The following is an 18,999-nucleotide window of genomic DNA, read 5'->3' on the forward strand; positions in this document are numbered from 1 at the left end:
CTGGTTGCCAGGCCAGCTGGAGGTGTGGCTGGTGGCAGCCACACGGCGGTGCCCCGATCTGGCTTCCTGCCTGTCTTCTTCCAAAGTGGTTGTGGTAAGGGAGGGGAATTAATTAATGTTGCACTAAAGGGCCTATCTAAGTGTTTATAGGTGTGCGTTACCAGAAGGGACAAAGGAATGATTACCAGGTCTGACACACAAGGGGTGTTATCTTATTCCCGACTCTATTTAACACACAAACTTCCTGGTATGTTCACAGGTATACTCTTATCCCGACAAACCGCCTAAAAAACACAGAACTTATAACAGGGTTGATTCCCTATCGCGACAGTCGAACACCTACCAATACAGATCTATCTGACTCTCGGTATTCCTCTACCCCCCGACAAAACAATAATTATGATAAAAATACATGAATGGCTAATTTTGGATTTTTGCTTTGATTTGATTTGGGGGGAAAAATAAATTTGAAAAATTGAGCATCTGTGAATTACATGAGATATTTTGGAAGTATTCTGGTGTTTGTTCCTCCTCCATCCCCTCCCTCACCTCAAATGGCCACACGGCTGACTCCGCACGTGAAAAAGCTGAATGCCTCAACTCTGTGTTTGCCTCTAAATCTTGTGTCCAAAACCCATCCCTCTCTGTACCCACTGTACCCAGTCGTACCCAGTTGCTCCTGGACTCTGTGTCCTTTCCTCCTGATAAGGTGGAAAAGTTTCTGTCAACCCTCGACTCTGATTCTGCAACTGGACCTGACGGCATCAGCCCACGGGTCCTAAAATCCTGTTCTTCCGCTCTTTCACTCCCTCTCTCTTTTGCTCAAGGTCATCTTCAATCTGCTTGGAAATCTGCCAACATCACCGCTTTGCACAAAAAGGTGCAAAAACAGATCCCAGCAACTACAGACCAATCAGCCTTCTCCCAATTATCAGCAAAGTCATGGAATCCATCATTGCTTCAGATATGAAATCTTTCCTCTTCTCCAATGGCTTGATCTCTGATCATCAATTTGGTTTCAGACTTGGACACTCTACTCTGGACATGCTGCTTCTGCTTTCTCAACAATGGATGGAGGTCCTCAATGCCAAACAGGAAATTAGAGCAGTCTCTCAAGACATATCACGTGCCTTCGATACGGTCTGGCACCCCGCTCTGCTCAACAAACTCTCCTCTTTTGGTATCCATGGAAATCTCCACACATGGCTGGCGGACTTCCTCTCTAGTCATAGTCAACGTGTGGCCCTGAATGGGTTTCTCTCATCTCCTCTTCCTGTTCAGGCTGGAGTTCCCCAAGGTAGTGTTCTGGGCCCTGTGCTTTTTCTTGTCTTCATCAATGATCTCTCTGACTCTCTTGAAAATCCTCTCTATCTCTTTGCTGATGACTCTACTCTCTGTCGCTCCATTCTTCATCCCTCAGATCGGCAGTCTGCAGCCTCCTCACTCTCTGCAGACCTGGACAAAATCGCAGACTGGGCAAACAAGTGGACATGTGTTTCAATCCTGACAAATCTCACACTCTTACGATGTCTCTCCGAAAAGACCGACTGGACAACCCTCCATTCCACTTTCTGAATAATCCTCTCCAAGAAGTTCTGTCACTCAAGCTTTTGGGTCTCACTATCTGCCATGATCTTTCCTGGGAAAACCACATTTCAAATCTGGCCTCCAAAGCCAGTCGCCGACTGGGCATCCTCCATCGTGCGAAGTCCTTCCTTGGCACACCTGAGCTCCTCACCACGTACAAGGCTTTCATTCGCAGCTCAATGGAATACTGCTCTCCCCTCTGGGCTGGTGCTCCTGCCTCACACCTAGCTCGTCTTCACGCTGTTGAAACCAAAGCATTCAGAATCATTGGAATCTCCCGCGATGAAGCTAACTCCACGGGCCTCTCACTCACTCATCGCAGGCAGGTTGGTGGTCTTTCCGTCTTCTACTGACTCCTCTCTGGCCTTGCCCCCCCCCCCCCCAGCTGTCTCTGGGCTCTGTCCCGCAAATATTCCTACAGGTCACACAAGATCTGCCTGCAACCCTCTTATGGTTAAATTGCCAAAATCAAGACTCTCTGCTCACCTTCACTCCTCTTTTCTCCCGCCTCTGGAACAAACTCCCTCACTCTCTTCAATCCCACTCCACCCTCCAGGTCTTTAAAACAGCTGTTCACCACCATCTCTTATCTTCCCCCATCCAAAACCTTGATCTTTTCTACCCCCGCTAATTTCACCCCAATTCCACTTTTTTGAAATACCATCTTCTGTCCTGGAGGTCCTTGGTGTTCTTGTGTTTTGTACTTCTCCTTCCCCCCCCCCCCTCTTCCCACGCCTCCTCCCCCCGGGCCCTCTCCCTTCCACGCATCTCCCTGCTCTCGGATGTTGTGTTTGTGTGCTTCCCCATCTCTCCCCATCTTGTCTTCCGCTCCCTCTTTTTATATGTTTTGTTTGTCTGGTTGATTTTTCTGCGAGATAAATGTTAGCTCTTTACGAGCCTCGATTCAGTATACAAAAAAAAGAAAAAAAAAGAAAAAAAAAAGTAAAATATGAAAGTAAGGTTGATGAAAGAAAACGAATTATTTGAAAGTTACAGTCATGATTGATTTCCTTCTCACCTTGCGGTGAGAGGACCACATGATTATGCAAATGTGGATTGAATACATGATAAGATTTGAGATTTCTGGGTAATAGAATTTTGGGTATTTTGTTTTGTAAGAAAAAAAAAAGAGAAAAACAATTTTGAAGATTTATTGAATACATTCATATGTACGTTGGTCATGCTCAAAACATGTAACCCCCGATGTAATATGTTTTGTTTTGGTGTTACAACAACAACACACAACAACAGGCATTTTAAGGCCATTTTCTCTGCAAGAGCGGGGGTTGGCCTTGCAGTCCCCATGACAATATTCTCCGTTTTGCCCTATTTTCTGCATCTCCCCTTGTTAACCCCCTTGCCCGCATTTCTTCTTCGACCATGTTTAGCCAAGTCTTTCTTGGTCTTCCCCGTCCTCTACTTCCTTCTACATTCATTTCCATCACTCTTTTCAACCAGTCACTTTCATCCTTCCTCAACACATGACCAAACCATCTCAACCTGTTTCTCTTCACAGCATACATCACAGGCTCTATGCCCATCATCTTTCACAATTCATCATTTGTCTTCCTCTCTCTCAACGATACTCCACACACCCACCGAACCATTCGCATTTCCACCCTTTCCAGCCATCGTTGCTGCTCTACGTTCATTACCCATGTCTCACTCCCATAAATCATAACACTTCTCACACATGCAGCATACACCTTTCACTTCAGCTTCAATGACACTCCCCTCCTCGTCAGCACGCCACTCAGTCCCCGAAACTTCTTCCGTGCACATCTCACTCGAGCAACCGTTGCCAAGTCTGATCCACCCTCTCCATTCAGCATGTCTCCTAGGTAACAAAATGTTTTCAAACCTTCCAGCTTCACGCCATCCCCAAGATCCAACTCAACATTTCCTCCATCTGCAACTCCCTCTGTGCACACCTTACACTTGAATGTAGCTGCCACACTGGTTAATGACCCTCTCAAACCATTACATTTTTGATGAACCCACTCAGCACACATTGTACATTGAATGGAATTCACTCCGACACCCTTCCTGCACACAGCACACGGCGACTTCACAGTTCTTTCCACCTCACCACATGCTTTACCACTTGCCATCACCTTCGTTTTTCCGATATTCACCTTCAGACCTTTTGTCTTCATACATTCCTTCCACTTGTTCATTTTCTCCTTCAGTCCATCCATACTTTCTGCAATCAACACCAGATCATCTGCATACAACAACTCCCACGGTAAACCCTCCTTTACGTTCTGAGCCAGGACCTCCATTACAGCTACAAATAGTAGTGGACTTAGTACCGACCCCTGATGCACTCCCACCTTCACCTCAAACTCACCACTGTTCCCGTCCTTCGTCCTTACAGCTGTGCACGCTCTTTTGTACATTGCCATCACTACTCTGATTGACCATTCCTCCACTCCTAACGTCCTCAATGCCCATGTCACTACTTCACGTGGAACCCTATCAAATGCTTTCTCCAGATCAACAAACCCAAGAAACAACTTCTTCCTCTTCTCCATATACTTCTCCTGCAACTGCCTCACAATAAAAAGCACGTCTGTCGTTCCTCTTCCTGGCATATATCCAAACTGCATTTTGTCAATCTTCACTTTCTTCCTTATACTCCTCTCCAACACCCTTTCCAATACCTTCATTCCATGCTTCAATAACTTTATCGCTCGATACGAGCCACATTCCAGAGGGTCACCTTTCCCCTTGTATAGAGGGACGAAGGTACTCAGTTCCCAATCCACTGGAATGAGGCCTTCTTTCACCACCAGATTGCAGATCTCTGTCATTCTCTTCACACCACAATTTCCCGCTGCCTTCAACATATCTCCCACAACTCCCGTCGGCCCTCCCGCTTTTCTACTCTTCATTGCTTTTGTCGCTTCCTCAACTTCCTTCTCGGTTATCTTCTCTGCCAGTCCTAAAACTGGGTTACTCTCTATGTTGCCATCCCATTCATTCTCTGCATTCAACAGTATTTCCATATATCTCTTCCATCTTCCTTTAATTCCATCTGGGTCCACAACGGTTTGTCCCACTTCATCCTTCAAGCAGCTCACCCCCATCACATCACACCTCTCTTTCGCTATCTGCTTTGCAATCCTGAATACCACTCTCTGACCCTCTTCCGAATCCAAGCGTTCTCCGAACATTTTCCTACATGCCTCCTGTGCCTTTGCTACCTCTTTCTTTGCAGCCTTCATGGCTGCCTTATAACTTTCATGCTCTGCCTTTTCTGCCCCCATACGCTTCGCCTTCTGCCACTCCTTGAACTTCTTCCTCTTCTCGTCAATCTTCTTTCCAACTTCATCATCCCACCACCATGTTTCCGTGTGTCTCGGTGGTCCTTTTGTCCATAAACGTACCTCACCAACGGCTCCCAACAGACTATCTTTCATTGACATCCAACCTCTTTCAAGCTCAACCACATCATCCTCCACCATACGCAGCCTCTCTTTTAATGCCTCCCTCACTGTCACCTCTTTCAACCTCCACACCTTCATTCTTGGTTGGTACTTCACCCGCCAAGCTCTCCTCGCACCTTTCACCCTTATGTCGCAGACAACCAAGTGGTGCTGTGAAACAGCCTCCTCCCCCGGGACCACCTTTGTGTCCCGGAGGTGCCCCCTATCTCGCCTACGCACCAGCAGGTAGTCAACGATTGTCGTCGACCCACCTGACGTGTATGTAACAAGCTTATTATCCTCTTTCTGGAACTGAGTATTATAAATCAACAAATCAGCTCCATCAGCAAACTCCAAAATCCTTTCACCTTCTCCATTTCTCACACCATATCCATAACCCCCATGAACTCCCTCAAAACCGTCCATACTCTTTCCCACAGGTCCATTTAGGTCTCCTCCTACCACAACAACTTCCTCATCTTTCACGTTTTCCATCAGCTTCTCCAAAGCACACCAGAACTTGTCCTTCTCTTCATCGCTCCGACCAACCTGCGGAGCATATCCCGAGATGCTGTTCACCAAGAGCTTTCCAATCATCATTTTCACCATCATCAACCTTTCACTCACTCTAGTCACACTCACCACACTGTCCACAAACTCCTCAGAAAACAGGACACCAACACCATTCACGCTCTCCGGGCACCATTGCCACACAAACTTGTATTTCTGTCCCTGCCTACCCTTCACCATTCTCACACCACTTCCCTTCCATCTCGTCTTCTGCACACAACATATGTCCACTCTTCTTCTGACCAATACTTCCACCACTTCTCCTGATCTCCCTGTCATTGTCCCTACATTCCATGTCCCAAATCTCAGAAACCAATCTCCACGTCGGCCATCAGACGTTTCGTCGTCATAAATGGAATTAATTTCCACCCTTGCTTCGATCGGGTGCCCCACCTTGAGTTTTGACGAGAGGGAGTGGGGTCTCCCACATGGTACTTCGGGCTGTACCCTGCCCATACGTAGTCGTAATTGTCATGGTTCTCTTTTTGAGGCAACGTTTTTATGGCCGGATGCCGTTCCTGACACAAACCCTTTTAGTCGCCTCTTACAACACGCAGGGATACGGTGTACCTATTCTAAACCGGGGTACACACCGGGTCAATGTTACACTTTTTTTTCCTTTTTTTTGTATACTGAATCGAGGCTCGTGGAAAGAGCAAACATTTATTTCACAAAAAAATAAACCAGAAAAACAAAATATATAAAAAGAGGGAGCGGAAGACAAGATGGGGAGAGAAGGGGAAGCACACAAACACAACATTTGAGAGCAGGGAGAAGTGTGGGATGGAGAGGGGTTGGGGAGAGGAGGCGTGGGAAGGGGGGGGGGGGAGGTATAAAACACAAGGGCACCGAAATTAGCGGTGGTAGAAAAGATCAAGGTTTTGGATGGGGGAAGATAAGAGATGGTGGTGAACAGCTGTTTTAAAGACCTGGAGGGTGGAGTGGGATTGAAGAGAGTGAGGGAGTTTGTTCCAGAGGCGGGAGAAAAGAGGAATGAAGGAGTGAAGGTGACCAGAGAGTCTTGATTTTGGCAGTTTAACCATAAGAGGGTTGCAGGCAGATCTTGTGCGACCTGTAGGAATATATGGGGGACAGAGCCCAGAGAGAGCTGGGGGGGGGGGGCAAGGCCAGAGAGGAGTCGGTAGAAGACGGAAAGACCACCAACCTGCCTGCGGTGAGCGAGTGAAAGGCCCTTGGAGTTAGCTTCATCGCAGGAGATTCCAATGATTCTGAACGCTTTGGTTTCAACAGCGTGAAGACGAGCTAGGTGTGAGGCAGGAGCACCAGACCAGAGGGGAGAGCAGTATTCCATAGAGCTGCGGATGAAAGCCTTGTAAGTGGTGAGGAGCTCAGGTGTACCAAGGAAGGACTTCGCACGACGGAGGATGCCCAGTCGGCGACTGGCTTTGCAGGCCAGATTTGGAATGTGGTTTTCCCAGGAAAGATCATGGCAGATAGTGAGACCCAAAAGCTTGAGTGACAGAACTTCTTGGAGAGGATTATTCAGAAAGTGGATGGGAGGGTTGTCCAGTCGGTCTTTTCGGAGAGACATCGTAAGAGTGTGACATTTGTCAGGATAATCACATGAAATATAATCTTTCAAATGTTCTAGGAGAACCTGTGAACCAATGTAAATTGTTATAAGGTAGGACATAATTGGGATATTGATCACATTGTCAGTTATAATGCGTTAATTCAATGTTTTAAAATGCTCCTGCTTGATCCAGTGAGTCGAAAACAGGCCAATCAAAAAAGAGGCTTTTGGAAGAGTTGCTGGAGATTATGATCAGTGAATTTGGCTGGCTCAAGATGAAATTAAAATGGCATGCACCTCCGAAACATGGAAAGACACCTTCCTTTGGAAAATTGAAAATTGTGGTTCACCTACCCTCACAGGAGTTTCAAGGCCTGAACCACATTGTTATATGTAGGCTGAAAGCGACCACCTGCTTCAGAACACAACTGTTTTTGGAGCTCACATCAACTGCCAAAGTTTTTCTTCCATTGGCATGTCAAACTACAGCTCCTGCTTGATGTTCCAACATGACATCATGACTCTGCTGATTGCCAAAGGAGGGCGAGTCCTGGATGGGACTGCTGGACTGTGCTGGACACTGGGCCTCATGGCTCTGCTGGTGTGCATCATGGATCAATTGGACATCATGATCCTGGAGCCTTCATCGATGCACCTCCAGCTTTGGTCCTCACCTCACACAATTCTGCTGATTGAGTGGGATTTGTGGAGTTCCTCACACTCTATGCTTGAGAGGGCAAGGCAAGTGAAACTGGACGACAGCCTTGGTGAAGATCTGCTAATGCTTGTTGTAAGAATGTCATGATACTGCTTGCTGTGCAGGGTTGTTTGTGATCTTGCCCATCATCCAATCATATTGGTGATTCAACGCGCAATGGCTTGTGTGCTGCTGAAACGTGGCAGATTGTGCATTGCAAGCACAGAGAAGAAGAAAGGAGCACAGAGTTCCAGCGTTCATCCTGCTGCAGAGAATCACACATGACTAATGTTAAAGGAAGTGGATCACTTGAATGAAAAGAGCTCCGCAACAGACTGAACTTTCAACGACGGAGGAATTTAACATGCAAGATGATGCCAAATAACAAACAAATTTTCATGTGGATGGTGTATGCTCAGGCAGGCGGGAGATTGAACACCGAAATTTTGCAGTTTGAATACCTTGTAATTATTGTTTATACTAGGGCATGCCCGTACTATATATATATCTAAAATTATATCCCCCCCCCCCTCTATTTACATGAAATGGTTTGGTCCATGAAATGTTTTGGTCCATTCGCAATGCCAAAGCGAACGGCGAACGCTTTACATGAAATGGTTTGGTTCATGAAATGTTTTGGTCCATTCGCAACGCCAAAGCGAACGGCGAACGGCTTGTGAGTACAGTGATAATCCCCCCCCTCCCCTCTATTTACATGAAATGGTTTTAATTAGTTTTAAAACATAGTTTAACGCCAACATATGGCATGCCCGTACCCGTACTATCCGTAATGGCGCACGCTCTCACAGGAGCTCCGGAAGGTCGCATATCGCAGGAAAGTGAAAGAATCGCAAATTAGTTTAAATTAGTTTTAAAACATCGTTTAACGCCAACATAGCGCCAACATAGTTTGCCGACGGGAAATAAATGAATACGCTCTCAAATGTGCCATCCGAGGCAGAGCCTGTTCGCCACGTTCGGCACACATGATAGCTCGCTGCTCTCTGATTGGTTGAATCGTTTTTTGGACATAGCTCGGTAACTACTTCTGCGATTAATTTCAAACCTTGAAAAGGCACATCCTCGGGTCCCCAGCAATATACCTGGCAAGTTTAAAGTATATCGGACCCGTGGTTGTCGAGAAACAGCGGTCACAGACAAACACACACACAGACACACACACACACAGACACACACACACACACACACAGAGATTGCTGGAATTATAGATAGATTGTTTATATTGTTAATATAAACAAAAACAAAAATGAGGAACTGCAGAAGTGAAAATACTTCTGCATGCCTGGGGTAAGCGAGTTATTGCATGGCATTCAAATTCAAACTTGTCCCTGATCCTCTAAATGAATAAAATGTATTGTAATGACAATGAAATAGATTTGATGAATCTTAACACTTCAGACAAGGCCAGCGAGCCTCGCATGCAGAGGCAGGCATTCATCTCAAGCTGTGATGCTATTTACTTTTATAACCATGCAGCAAAGTAAGCGCGATTAAATAATAGAGAGATATAGTCCTTTGTTACTTTCCATACGACACCTATATACACATATGTATTAAAAAGATTTAAAATATAGAACTCAAAACAATGATGTATAACCTTCACTGATTTGAACTTTCTGCAACCCTGTTTTTCTGCAACAGGGAGATTGAGAAACAGAACCCATAACTGGAACAAGCAGTAGGCTTTGTAAGATGTTAGAAATCTCTGTGTTTCTTCATGACTTGACATTTTATGGCTGGCAGAGTTGGATATGAAGAAAGAAAAGAGCTGATCCAAGGAGTTGAAGTGTCACGCAATACTTGCTATCTCGGTGAACCTTGTTTGACCTACCGTCTCTGATCTCTGACCATAAATAGCCATGCCACAGCTGCCTCGGGGAGCTCTTGGTTCAGTTGTAATGTACTAAATGTGGTGTGTTGATCTGTGTTGAATATAGCGTAGTGATTTCGTTTAATTTGTGTATGTGTAACTCGAATGGAAGTGTTTTTCTGTAAATACCTTTGGTACCAGTGAATCAAGTACTCCCATGTGTCAGTAAATCATTAATTGTCTTCCGAGACGAGTGTGGACATTTAATTCTCTCGAGTCTTGTCAAATCATTTAAAGGCTAAATTAATTATTAAAATCTACAACAGTGGATAAGAAAAGATAAGAGATGGTGGATAAGAGAAGATAAGAGATGGTGGATAAGAGAAGATAAGAGATGGTGGATAAGAGAAGATAAGAGATGGTGGATAAGAGAAGATAAGAGATGGTGGATTAGAGAAGATAACAGATGGTGGCTAATACCCCCATTCCACTTATGCCGATCGACCCCGATCTGCACAACGGGAACGATCCTATTTGGAACGGGATCAATCGGCATGATCGTAAACGGAACATCTTTGATCTTTGTCGATCAGGACAAAAAAATAGATCGGGGCGATTTTTTTAAACATGTTTAAAATTTCCATCCCGATCTGAAATAGCGGGACTGATCGTGATTACAGCGTGAATGCAACGTAGTCCATCGGAATGATCGTAGTTAGAACGGCTTGATCGTAGTTAGAACGGCTTGATCGTGATTACAGCGTCGTTGCAGCGGGAGGATTATCTTGTGCCGTTTCGACGACGATCGTTACCTATCCATCCCGCTCCAATGCCGATCAAAGCCGCTGTATATAAATCGGTCCAGATTGCATCAGCCTCACCCGATCAAGTATTTCGACACGACAATTTTTGTCAACGTTGTTAAGTGGAATTGATAACTGCATGAGCCAAATTGCATTGCCCAATAACCCCATGGTCTAAAATTAAAAGCGGTACAAGTTAAACAAATGTTATTAATGATCAATTTTACCGCTTTTAATTTTATGACCTTTTAATTAAGTGAATGCAAACTTTGATCCCCTCTACCCAGCAAAAACTTGTCAAATTTTTAGCTTTTATTTTGAAGACCTTTCATTTTGCAATGCATTTTCATCCCCTCAACCCTTCTGTCAACCATGGCCGGACCCAGAACTGAGGGGCTCTTCTTCTTCTCATTCTTCTTCTCACTTGAGCAGCTCTTCTTTCATTAATTGCATATTGTTGGAGAAGTAGAGCGAGCTGCAGAAGGCCATTTCTCTGATGTTGATCCATGGCTGTCTTCGACGATACTGATGATCGGCAAGAAAATTGGGCCCTATTTATACGGATCGGGACCTGAAATCTGCTTTTTAGTCGGCTTAAAGACGGGAATAGAGCGTAGTTAGATCGGTTTGGTCGGGAATGACGTAGTTGAAACGGCAATAGATCGGCAGCATCGGCGTTGGATCAGTTTTAGATCGGCGGCGATCGGGAATGCATCGTGTCAGAGCGGCGGCAATCGCGAATGCAGCGTGGTTACAGCGTACGCGAGCGGGAACACAGCGGCTCTAAACGGCTTCAATTGGGTCTTCAGGGACCCGATCTACCCACGATGAGCGTGGTTACAGCGTAGTGATCGTAATCGGAGCGTACTTAGGACGTAGATACAGTGTAGATGACCAGTTTTTTCCCAAAGTGTCCCGATCGCTCCCGACCTGGAGATCGGGGCTAATCGGGGCCAATCGGCATAAGTGGAATGGGGGCATAAGAGAAGATAAGAGCTTTTACCCAATACTGCACATGGATGGTCGATGTCCAAACTGCAGTTAATGAAATTTAGTTAATTACAACTCAAACCTTGATTTAGGTTTAAATAAACAATTCAGAATTATATAATTCCTTTCTTCAGAATAAAGACCAAATTGTTGTTGGAAAAAAGCAATTTCCACATTTTGTTTGTTTTACCGACCAGTGGGTTGGAGTTTGTTTTCAAAGGAAAGTATTTTTTTGTTTTTTGTTAAATATTCACATTGTTCAACCAAATATTTCCAAGATATAAATAATTATACGATGCTTAATTACTGTTCAATACAAAATCACTGTTTAAACAAGGATAGGAGAAGGTGGGGGTACATCATATTGGATGTGGGGGATCTGTGGGTCAATCCTGGGAGATTGATTGGCTGTCTCCGTGCAGCGGGCTTGTTCGAGGGAACTATCCAGGGCTATACAACAAGATCAATAATAATGTTAAGCCTGTCTGTGGCTAAAGAGAAGTAACAAACTACTTCCTGCATGCAGATAACATAAATGCTCCGATTAACAAGGAACACCTATAAATGTATTGCAATTTCCAAAAAAGAAAAGAAATAGTGGCAATGGACCCCCGATTTTTCAAATGCCATGAACAAACCTTGGTACATCACGGGTAATGGAGGTTGTGGTCAAGTTTCTTTGAAATAGTTTCTGTAGTTCAATTTGGAAGGCTGGGGTGGGTCAAACCTGGACTCACTTTGACCCCCTCTGTTGACCCCCTCAGACTTCGATTTTCATAGTGCCATGAACAGGCATTGGTATTTCACAGGTGATGAAGGTTGTGGTCAAGTTTCATCGAAATAGTGTGTGCTGTTTCAGGGGAAAAAGCCAATTGCTATTTGGGGGGGGGGGGTCAAACGTGGATCCACTTTGACCCCCGGTGGACCCCGACTTTTTTAATGCCGTGAACAGACTTTATTCACAACATAACAAATATAATTTGTGCCAAGTTAAGTCACAATCGCATCAGCAGTTTCGGAGAAAAAGTTGCAAGTGTCTAAGGGCAGACTGACGACGTGCCATCCCATAAGCTCCCCTGAAATATGTTCCAGGTGAGCTAAGATTTACCTTGTACCCCACATAAAAAACCCATTCATATTAGACAATACAAAACTGCACCAAAAGAGATTATTATCGAAGTTAAAAGAATACAAAAAAAAAACAATGGTGGAAGATCAAGATATTTGTTGAAATGCAATTTTGTCTTTAAAAAAGTCACATACCAGACATGGCTCTTGACCCATCATCCTGAGAGCAGAGGCTGCAGACGTCACTGAACCTGATTCCAGAGAAACTAGGAAAATTTTCCAGCTGCACATTTTGGGATCCAAAAATCTTTTCACAGAAACTGGAAAGTTCCAGAATAACATTCTCCAAATTGAAGAATATACTTCCCAAAAGAGAAGAACCTGCAATCTGGACATCTTCCGGCTTGGAAAAAGAATTGATAAATTTACAGAAGTCAGCATACATTGCAAATTGTAATTTCTCTTTGGAGAGAGAGAGGAGCTCGGTCCGCAATGGATCCGACTCAGCACAAGCTCGAATAACCTTTTGATTCTCAATTCCAAGCTTATCGATCACTGCTTGGGCTGTTTCTGCTCTCAAGCCTCGGGACTTGAGCCATTCGAAGAAGCTCTCCATTTCACCGATGACCTGCCAAGGATACAATGGTCAAGTTAATCACAGAAAAGTTATACATGTTATTTTCTTTACTCTGTTTGGAATTTTTGTGAGTTATTTCCATTGTCAATCCAATCAATTTTTAGCCGCGTCGCAGACGCTGCTAATAGAGTGCCCTCTGCTGTTGTTGTTGTTCTTCTTGTTCTTCTTCTTCTTCTTGTTCTTGTTCTTGCAGAGAAGACAAAACCTCAAAGCTCCACCCATTCTGGGAACCAGAGCTCCATCCATTTTGGGAGAGGCTTCATATAAACAAATATCCACCATTTTATTAACTCGCATAGCTTTGAGGCCTGTTTTGTAGGCCCGTGGTGTCTTCCTCTCTCACACAGTTTTCTTTCAAATCAAATTCGATATATCATTTCATTTTTCACAGTCGCTAACATAGTTTTAGACTCGGTTGAAAAAAAACGGGAAGAAAATCCGATGAAAGTTGCCCTTTATAGAACGAAATGAATTCTCAAAGGCCTGTAACTTCAAGTCCATTGAGATATATTTTGTTTAAATCGCGGCATGGTCAGTCATACACCGCCCGAAATAACAGACAGGAAAATGCCAAGATATATTAAAAATTCGTCCATTTGATGACAATCGTCACGATGAAATATTTAATTTATACGTCATCACAATAATGTGGAGAGAGGAGCATAGCATCGTTCACGTGTCGCCACATACGGGAAATTGCCGAGATATTTTTTTTTACAATCACGGCATGGTCAGTCATACACCACCTGAAATAACAGACGGGAAAATGCCGAGATATATTAAAAATTCGTCGCCACACACGCACACATGCACAGCTGCACATGCACAGCTGCATCTAGGCATTGTGTAACATCGATGCGGCTCTTGTTTTAATTAAAACTTTTTGTACTTGTTATTCAATAAATGTGGGCTTTTGCATCAGGTTTATTCACCCACTGTGTCCCATTTTGTAACTTTTCTTATCAATCATGATCAAATGAATGTGAGTTATTATATACAGAGACAAAAATAAACCGAGAGTAAACTAGAGGAGACAATTCGGCCCATTATGCTGCGCCACAGCAACACCAGACCAAGTTCATCTGCCAAAATGATGCAATTTCATTTGGGGAATGAGGGGAGGAATGTGGATGAGACGATGTGGCACGACCAGGGATATCCCAAGCGCGTCAAATACAAGTGGGGAAATACAATTATTTTAATTGTTTAAATAAAAAAAGAGGAAAGGCAATCTTTTGTGTTATTTTTTTCAGAGGTTGGTTGGGGGGGGGGGGGGGATATGTTTGGGTGATGGCGGTTCTTCGATGACAAACACACAATATTAACCACACACCACCCCTTGACGAGACTCCCCGCAGACACTCCACTCCACTCCACTCCACTCAGATGCACACAATCACCCAATCCACACTCAAGCCACAAACGTCTTGCCAATATCCCGATACTCTTCTATCTCGAAAGCTTCCAGGTTCCTGTCTAATCCTAATTTAAACTGATCTCTTGGTTCTGTTGTCACTGCCTCTCTCGAAGACCATACCATGCAATAACTACTCTCTGAGTGACATAGCCTTATCATCAGGCAGCTTAGGACCAGATTTGAGATGGATATGGACGTACCGGAAAAAAGCGCCAATTTTTTCCCACATGTTACCTGTTACCTTAGCTTTCCATTTTTGATCGGAACCACTTCTTCCAAATATAATATGGTGGCCATCTTGGATTTTCAAGAGAGCCGCCATGTAGCCCCCCCTTCCCATGATAGCCCCCCCTTCCCATGCCTCCCCCCCCAAAGCCCTCTCCCTCCCACAGATCTCTCGATGTCCCTGCTCTCAGATGTTGTGTTTGTGTTCCTCCCCCTCTCGCCCCATCTTGTCTACCGCTCCCCATGTTATATGTTTTATGTGTCGGTTTGTCTTTCTGCGTGATTAATGTTAGCTCTTTCACGAGCCTCGATCTTGTATCCCAAATAAAACCCCCAAAAAAAAAAACAGCTTCTAAGTGACTTCGGGTCATAATCTGGGTGTCTAAACATTCATTTTCTGGGACAAGGAATACAACTATACCATTTAGAAAAGCATCAGACGATTTATATATATTAAAAAAAAAAACTGAACATGAAACTTGGGAAAAAAATTATTTGAAAGTATACAGTTAATATACCATAGTCACTGAAAATACTGCAAAAAATTATGTATTCGGAGGAAGTGGTTCCTACGAAAAATGAAAAGCTAAAGCTTTGAGTAACACGTGGGGAAAATTTAGTGCTGTTGTCCAGAACATCCACATCCATTTGCTGAGCTGCCTGACTAATACCTCACCACCGTATTAACTCTTATTTTCTTTACTCCCTGGTCCTGTGACTATCTCTCCTGAATAATTATTCTGCACTTATTTTGTCTGTACCCTTCATTATCTTAAACCTCCATCATATCCCATCATAACCGCCTCCTTTCTAATGCATGTTACAAGAAGGGGCATTTTGGGGGGAAATGCCATAGGCATAGAAAAGGCCCCTTTATATGGTATGTGCCATGTGGCAAAGTATAGAAAAGAAGGGACATTCCATACCTTGTAGAAAATGCCAAACAGAAATTAAGGGACATTCAAAAATTTTGTGTGCATGCTGGACTGCCCTTGTGTTCTTAGGAGGAACCAAGGAATGCTCTAGAAAAGTTCATATAAAGGGGCGCCCTACGTCTGACAAATAAAATACATTTACTTCTTCTGGTGTAAAGTGCAAAGGTATTGTGATTTTGTGTGGTCGTGAGGTTGGAAATGAACTGTGATTGAGTTATTATTGTGATGTGTTTGGAAATTTAAATGTGAATGGGGATTTCACATGGAAGCAGACCATTGGCAGAATCTTTTTGGTGACATCTTCTGTGGAAAATAGTGGGGTCACCCATGGGAATCCTACGGGCATGGACTTGTGTGACATTTGGACATCCTGAGTTGGATGCTGCACATTCAGTTTTACAAAATGGTTACGGGCAATTTATCAGATCCACAAATGATGTAATCTACACAATGTATTTACTTCTGATAACATGTGAACGCATGTGCGTGCGTGCACATGGAAAATTCAGTTTGAAATGTGTTATTACATCTCATGTAAAATGTGACTTTAAGAGCTCAAATCCTCTCCCTCCCACATCACGCACATGGGGGAGAGTGGGTTACACACACACATACACATGTATACATACACACACAAACACACACACACACACACGATACATTACTAACATAATTGCCTTCGCCGATTTTGAGAATACTTTTGTGCATAGGGCAATTTTTCCAAAAATAAAAAAAATCGCGTTTTTTTGGATCGAAAATTAGTTTGATCGTAATGAAATTTTCTGGAGATGTTGGGTATAGTTCGGCTTTCTTAATAGTGATTTTTTTTTTTGCTTTTTAAAAAAAAAAAAACGATCGAAGGGCAATTATGTTGGTAACGTATCAATATGTGTGTGTGTGTATATATATATATATATATATATATATATATATATATATATATATTGTTACAGACGTGGCTTAGATGTTATTTTACCGAGCGGTTTTGGTATGACCACGTCTGCACAAGTTACCCGATTATACTCGACGTTGACTAGTCGCGCTATGCTAGGTCAATGAAGGAACAGACACACGGCTGGGATTAAATGACACGACACCAATTGTTCAGTTCTCAAGACCTCCGGAGGAGGTTATATTGTTACGGAAGGTCAGATTACAGGGACGAGAGGTACAGCATAGAAAGGTGGGCACTTAAACACACTCTTATATTATTCCCGACAGACCACAGATAAACGGGACAAAAGGCTGACTCACACGGGGATTGATGGCAAGGATAGGCAGGTAGCGATGGCTCCAGGTGCACCTGGGCTCAGGGCAGGATCGACCCGGTCCGGTCCAGAGATGCGGGAGGTTTTACAGCGCTCGAGGTGGCGTCTTGTCGTCTCAAGCTGGGGGCGCATCTGACGTCACGTCCGCTACGTGGCCGCGTATATCCGGCGGGGAGTGACACGCCCTCGGCTCGTTAGCTCCGCCCCAGATGGAATCGGCACGTTGCTTCTCATTGGGTGCGTGCGGGGGGGGGGGGGGTTACCGGCTCCGCCCTTGACGAGGAGCTGACAAGGAGCCCCTTCGTGGTAACCCCGTGGAGCGCATGGTCCGGAGCGTCGTTGTTGTTGTAATTGTTGTTGTTATTTGGGGAAGAAGATGGGAGGAGGTATGGGAAAGGTCCTAAACTCACTACTGGTGCCATATAATCACATTCTGGTGCAACGAAGAGTCATAATTAATGGAAACGAGTCCTTAACTGACATAGACTAAGAATAACTAGCAAGATGTCCGAAAGTTGTCTACGTGTGGTGCGGTGGACCTGGGCACGACATTTAATGGGGGAAAAAGGGGAAGGTCGGTTCTACAGAGTGTTGTTTACAGACAATGGGACTAGGGAATGGGGGATTGGGGATAGTTGGGGAGTATTGGGGAAATAGGGGAATATTTACAAGCGGATATGGAGGCCAAATTCCATATTCGCAACATTGCACCCTTCTCTACCCTCGGGGCGTCCCGACCCGATAAATTTTTACCTACTTTAGTGTGGCACGCAATGTAGTTCCCTCTACTATTAACTCTACCCTGAGTGCGACAGTTTTACAGATATTCACAAATGAGTAAATATGTCCCCCTGCGACGTTGCACCCTTCTCCTCACAGAAACACACCCACAGGATAACCGAATCCGGAAAGAATTCTCAAACTAAACATACAGCCGGTAGGGAGCATTATTTACACAAGACTACGCTGATATTTACACTACGATCCAGGACCTGTTTTTGGAGGAACACATGCAGATGTTATGCATAGAGAGAGCACGCATGCAAGCATCGATACACCAACCCACGAGTGCTCTGTGGCCTACGGCCTTTAATAACGTGCAGAGCACCCTTTCCAAGCAACAAGCACCACCCCATCACACAGTGAGCACCATCCGGTGCACCAATAAAGTGTTTATAAATCATGTGTGGTGTTGCAGCCGGCCGATGTTCTGCCGCTGGTCTTGCCTTCGTGTGGTGCACTTGGCCTTCCTGCCTCTTTCAAAAATAAAGAAAGGCGCCAACCGCGTCCATTTCTCTATTGTGGCCGTCAGGGGGCCAACTGTTAGTGGTTCACCTTGTATGGCATCGGTGCCACGTTGACCCATAGGTCCATCCATGGGTGGTGCTTGGCCGCAAAAGAACTGCGGTCCATTGTGGGTGGCCACAAACATTGCGGTCCATATGGTGTATCGATCCAAGCAGCAAGCAGCGAAAGTGCAGGCCCACAACTGCGTAGCCAGCACCTCTCTCTCTCCTCTCTCTCTGCCCCAAAGCCAGATCCTCGGAGGTGGGAGACAAAGAAGCAGACAAGTGAGTAAGGTGGTAAGGGCGCAAAAGTGCACGCAATGTAAGGTGATGCACACTGGGGGCACATGGGAACCAGGTGAGACAGGTACGTTCCTACCGTACGCCCCCCCCCCCCACCAGGTAACCTACATGGCCCCTCCCTTACCCCTTACTGTATCCACAAAACACAACACTACCCATAAACATCTACTTTACAAATCAACAAACATCCCTACTGTCTTCCCCGTTCCTCCCATATACCAAATTCGTCTTCTCTCCCTCCTAACCAATCAAATTTGCCATTGTCAACTTTCATCAAAATTTGCCATCTCCAACTCAACATCATAACTTGCTATCACCAATTCATCATCAGTCCCTCCTAGGGAGGGAGAGATGGAATCACCCCAATGTCTCATCCACGTCGTGATGCGTCTCACCAATCCACACAGCAATTCTCATTTC

The 18,999-nt window shown here is 44.6% G+C and overlaps 1 protein-coding gene across 3 annotated transcripts in view; it reads right to left on the minus strand.

Moving 5' to 3' along the window:
- Positions 1-18,999, minus strand: part of LOC137418545 (uncharacterized) — a 54,531-nt gene that overhangs the window by 16,601 nt on the left and 18,931 nt on the right. For 2 of the 3 annotated variants that reach the window (XM_078770599.1, XM_078770600.1), the window contains exon 2: positions 12,704-13,136. The exons of the other annotated variant lie outside the window; for it this stretch is intronic. In XM_078770599.1, the coding sequence (XP_078626725.1) occupies positions 12,704-13,124 (421 nt within the window). In that variant the 5' untranslated portion in view covers positions 13,125-13,136. The remainder of the gene's footprint in view (positions 1-12,703; positions 13,137-18,999) is intronic. 3 annotated transcript variants of the gene reach the window in all.

Source organism: Myxine glutinosa, chromosome 1 (assembly GCF_964187855.1).
Source record: "Myxine glutinosa chromosome 1, kmMyxGlut1.1, whole genome shotgun sequence".
NCBI classification, from domain to species: domain Eukaryota; kingdom Metazoa; phylum Chordata; class Myxini; order Myxiniformes; family Myxinidae; genus Myxine; species Myxine glutinosa.